The sequence below is a fragment of the Hibiscus syriacus genome, unplaced genomic scaffold (genome assembly GCF_006381635.1).
Source record: "Hibiscus syriacus cultivar Baekdansim isolate YM2019G1 unplaced genomic scaffold, ASM638163v2 tig00005406_pilon, whole genome shotgun sequence".
In the NCBI taxonomy this organism is placed as follows: Eukaryota; Viridiplantae; Streptophyta; class Magnoliopsida; order Malvales; family Malvaceae; genus Hibiscus; species Hibiscus syriacus.
In genome coordinates, this window is record NW_024062056.1 from 6,471,321 (window position 1) to 6,476,697 (window position 5,377).

Genomic DNA, 5,377 nt, shown 5'->3' on the forward strand with positions numbered 1-5,377 from the left:
TACACATTCAAAGCGAAACTTTAAAGAGAATCTATATTCCAACTAAAAAGACGATTCAACAATACTTCAAGGGCAATTTAATAAAAGTACATTATTTAGAGGATAATGATACATTTAAGTCAAACTTAATACAAATACAAATTTAATAAAAAAATATCAAAAAATTATGTAAAATAGTTTAAAAGTTTAAATTCTAAAATAACAAATATATAAATACATTAAACTGAAAGATTAAAATTAAGCTAGTTTCATGAACACATTAAATTAATATATTATAATTACTTTTAACAATACACGATCAGTTTAAAAAAATCAACGCCCTAATAAATTATGAAAAAGGTAATGCAAATTTTGTTTTAACTCAATTTATTGAAATCTCGAATTAAATCAATTTAAATAAAAAATATTAAATTCTGACCGATTAAATTCAAACTATCGAGTAACTTTTTAACTCAATTAGCAACCCCGTGGCGAGCGTGTTTCTATTCTCCTAAATTCTAAAATTTCCCTCTAATAAAATCATTTAAAAGTCTCTTACCGAAGAAAGAAAACCCCACTTGAACAAATACAGGCAGAAGCAATGGGGAACCGAAGGGTTGCTCAGGTGTACACTAGCGATGACGATGATGAAGTACCGATGACACGCCGGCGCTCCCGGTCCGAAGATAATAGACAAGAAAAGAAGAGGAAGATAATGAAGTTACAAGAAGAAGACGAAGAGGATGACGAAGAGATGGAATCTAAGAGGACGAGGAATAAGAAGCGAGAAGAGGATCCGGAGGAAGAAGAAGAGGACCCGGAGGAAGAAGAAGAAGAGGACCCGGAGGAGGAAGAAGAGGACCCGGAGGAGGAAGAAGAAGACCCGGAGGAAGAGGAAATTGTGGAGGATGCCAAGCCGATAGGAGAGGTTGTTAGGGTTTCTGGGAAAGGGAGAGTAAGGAGGAGCCACTATGGAAGCTTTGAGTTTGATGGCACTCGATATGATATCGTAAGTTCTTATTTTGATTTGGGATATTTTTTGTTTTATTTCTCAGAATAGCTTGTTAGTGTTTGAATTCTGAATGCAGTAATGCATTTTCTTAGGCTTTTGGTTTTTGTATTGTTTGCTACGTTTGGGTTTTAGTTTTTATTTTCCTGATTTGCTTCTTGTTATATGAATTTATGGTCTGATTTACTGGTTGTTGGACAATTAGTATGATAGACAAGGAGGTTGTAGTATCTTTAATCATAGTATTAAATTGTAAGGAGGTTGTAGTATCTTTAATCATAGTATTAAATTGTAAGGAGGTTGTAGTATCTTTAATCATAGTATTAAATTGTGGCGGCAATGCAGTGTAACGGCACGACAAAATCTTTTTCAAGGTTGTTGCGACACCGCAACAACACTATAAAATCATAATTACTTTTAGGAAATAAAGTAAAGTCCACAACAACCGCAACTGCGACACTGCCACGCAACCACAATTGCAACCATGAGCGCAAATTAGTACTATGTTTTTAATGCAGTTTTCGTGCTTGTTCAACGTTCCTTTTTTAAAATTTGAAGAATTAAAGAGAAGGGTTTGGTTTTTATCTCTGTTTATGAAGAGTGATAATACTTTCCGTGCCTTCTCAAGAAATAAGGGATTATGTTCATTTTATTGTGTTTTTGGTGGATTTGGATTTTGTCGTAGTAGTAGGGTGGAAATAATGTGGTCTTTTTGTATGCTGGTAGTAGAACTAATTGTTTCGGAATGTTAAGAATAACTTTATGTTTGGAGTTGCTTTGACTCGTTAATGAAGGTTCTTGCGGTCCATTTTTGTGGCATTCTGTTTTATTTTGTTTGCTTCTAGTATTTGGTAACTTGGTATTAATTATTTGTTCACATACATGGTCCATTTTTCTGATTTATACCTTTTGATCTTTGTGTCATTATTTATGTTTATTAGTGTTGGTTTACAGGAGGATCCTGTTCTTTTAGTTCCTGAAGATGCAAATCAAAAACCTTATGTGGCTATCATTAAGGTAATTGGATTGCCTTGTATACCATTTCTTTATTTCCAAAAGACTTTTCAGTCATGTTCCTTTGCAAATAATGGAGCTTTTATCTATTTAATAGGACATTACCCAGACTAAAGATGGGAGCCTTATGGTTACTGGGCAGTGGTTTTATCGCCCTGAAGAGGCTGAGAGAAAAGCTGGTGGAAGCTGGCCGTTACACGATACAAGAGAGCTTTTCTATAGTTTCCATCATGATGAGGTTCCTGCGGAATCCGTGATGCACAAGTGTGTGGTGCACTTTGTTCCCACACACAAGCAGCTTCCAAATCGTAAACAGCACCCAGGTTTTATTGTGCAAAAAGTTTATGACACAGTGAAACACAAGCTTTGGAATCTAACTGATAAAGATTACGAGGATAGTAAACAGCATGAGATTGATCTTCTTGTTCAGAAAACTTTATCACGACTGGGAGAGCTCGCTGACATTGAGATTGATGCTGCTGGTGCAGTTGTTGATCAGGAAGAGCAGTTGAAGACGAAAAGAACTCTCAGAAAAAAGAACATTTCACCTCTTGATGTTAAGAGGAATGATGAAGGAACTACCAGGTCTGATCAAAATCTGAAAGCTGAAACACCTGGAAGCTGTACAAGTAATGCCACCGAATACTACACAATTTTATCAAACTCTAACATGCTAACTGGAAAAACCCTTCGTGATAAGTGGATGGTGAGGCTTCTTCAAGGAGTTCAGTACATGTGTAGTCCTCATGGCTTGGAACGTCAAAGAGACACTAAGAGTTCAGGAACTGCAAATGGATCTCAAGAGAAGAGCTCAAATGTGTGTAGTGATTTCTTTTGTTTTGTTTTGTTTTGTTGTTTTTTTTTTTGGCCTATAAGTAGTTTCTAGGGTAGGAATATATTTATTTATTTATTTTTTTGCAAATTTATGATTAATAAGAATAGGGTATTTAATTGTTCATATGTAATGATTTACACAATTCTTAATATCTTTCTCACTTTGCAGTGGGGTAAATCTTTTACATGGCCAGATGCTGCTGTTGCTGCTGTAACTGCACTTGAGAAGGCCTCACATGATGTACTTTCTTCTGATTTCCAGAAATATAACCAGAAGTTACGGCAGCTTGAGTTCAATCTGAAGGTTGAGGGCTTTCTGCTTGCATACTTCTACGGCTTGCTTGCCTTATTTGCATTTAATAAGAGGTTAATTCTTGTTTCTTTTGGCAGAACAACTCGTTGCTAGCACGACGTTTACTTAAAGGAGAATTAGAACCTTCAACAATACTAAACATGTCACCAATTGAGTTAAAGGTATACTCCGAGTTTGTTAGGTGTTGGCTTCTCTTCTTTCTTGTTTTTTGAGAGAGATACACTGGTTGATACCTTTTGTAGGTGGAAACATTTAATGTGCCGAATCTGATTGACTCTTGAACACATGAAACATAATATGGTTTCCTGTACTCACGCACGTGTGTGTGTTCGATTTTTTTATTTATAAAATTTTCAGAACAATGTCATTTAACTATTACTCCCCACCACTTTATTGCATTTCTGACACTAGGATTTTGATTTGTTGGGAGTGGAAAAATATATAACAATGATTTCAACTCCAGGAGGGTTTAACTGCAGAAGAAACAACTAAAAAAGAGCCTGATGAGTCGGAGCACATGCAGGTCACTTCTCTCTACCTAATTTTGTTCAAGCATAGAATTTAATGATCTTTTTTGTAATGTGGCTGACATGTACTCTCTGGTTGTTCTATTACTGTGAAAGCAGATGACCGATGCTCAGTGCTCAAGATGCATGGAATTTAAAGTTGGTCTACGGGACATTATCCAAGCAGGACACGGAGACCGGTACCAGGTAATCTCATATTTTCTTCTTCCATCCAGTCACTGTTACTATTTCAATTAAAGGAATCCGGGATTCGATTGAGCTAGCACTTTTTTGTTCATGTTCCTCATGTAGCCAGACGTGCACCGGTACAGATTATTAAACTTGTTTAGTCTGCATATGTTGAGTTTTAGAATTTTATATAAGATTTCAGACCAATGACAAAAAGTTCACTAACCATATTGAACAAGAGTATTTTGAGTTATGACAGAATTACAAGTAATTAATTGGTTTAAATTTCTTTTTAAGCCATTAACATTCTTTGAACTTCAAATCTCGTTTCAGTTGGAATGTATTGCCTGTGGAAACTCCTGGTATGCTTCTAGGGATGAGGCATCTTCACTTACAATAGAGGCTTCAAGTTCTGCAAAGATTGCTGGAACAGTAGGTTCAGCCATGACTAAGCCCAAAAATCCCGAGAAGAAGCCAGTTAGTCCCCTTTGCACAGTTGAACGGCGACCCTAGTGATAGTTCAGACTTAGAGTACCCGGTGACCCTAGTGATAGTTGGACCCAGAGTACATCATAGTACATATATTACATCCATATGAAGGCTAGTTGATCAATGGTGAAACAAGTAGAATTGACCAATATTACTTTTACAATGACCTCAATATATGGCTAGATGTTCAAAATCAATATACACCTCAATTTGACTTTGTTTTCATCATTTTCTTCCTACTGATTTATTTACTGGGCGGGTGACAGTTAGGGCCGGCTCTGGATATTTTTTGGCCCGGGGCGAAATAAAAAAAAATGGATCTTTAATTTTAAAAAATTATAAAACATATATATATTATAAAATTGATATTAATTTTTTTATTAAAATAAACAAATAGTAATTAATTATCATCTCAAAAATGTCAAAACAAAATATTAAAGCATAAATTTGTAGAAAACATTGTCTTCGAGCATTTTTTTGATACAAAATCATAGCATCAACATCAATATTTTTCAAAATATTTTTTTCATTACATAACATAGGTAGCTCATTTAATTTTTCATGTGACATTGTTAACATCAAGTAATTTTTCAACAATTTCAGCTTAGAAAAACTTCTCTTAATTTATTATGAGAAAACAAATCATCTCTAACTTATGAGAAAAAAATAATCTTTAACTTGGAAAAACACTTTCATTTTAGAAAATGAACCCGCATGGCCATATGTGAATCCGCATGGCTAATCTTGACTATTTTTGGGTTAAGTCGAAATAAAAAAAAAGCCCCAAATTCAAAAATAAAATAAAATAAAATATGTAATATAAAATTTATATTAGATTTTTTTTATTAAATTAAACAAACAATAATTTAATACAATGTCAAAAATATATTTAAGTATACAAATACTTATAAAAACATTGCCTTCTAGCATTTCCTAATGCAAAATCATTGATTTTAGTGTAAAAATATTGTCTCGTGGAAAAGCATTTCTTAAATTAAACATCATGTTTAAGCATTTCTTAATCCAATAGTTTATTTTGGAATA

At 34.1% G+C, this 5,377-nt stretch overlaps 1 protein-coding gene across 1 annotated transcript; it reads left to right on the top strand.

Moving 5' to 3' along the window:
- The first annotated feature begins 522 nt into the window (after nt 1-522).
- LOC120199249 lies at nt 523-4,521 on the top strand. Its single transcript, XM_039200398.1, has 8 exons — nt 523-988; nt 1,943-2,005; nt 2,100-2,819; nt 3,006-3,140; nt 3,227-3,310; nt 3,613-3,672; nt 3,776-3,862; nt 4,178-4,521. Exons 1-8 carry the CDS (start codon nt 581-583, stop codon nt 4,355-4,357), a joined length of 1,737 nt encoding a protein of 578 aa, XP_039056329.1. The 5' UTR covers nt 523-580; the 3' UTR covers nt 4,358-4,521.
- The last annotated feature ends 856 nt before the right edge of the window (nt 4,522-5,377 follow it).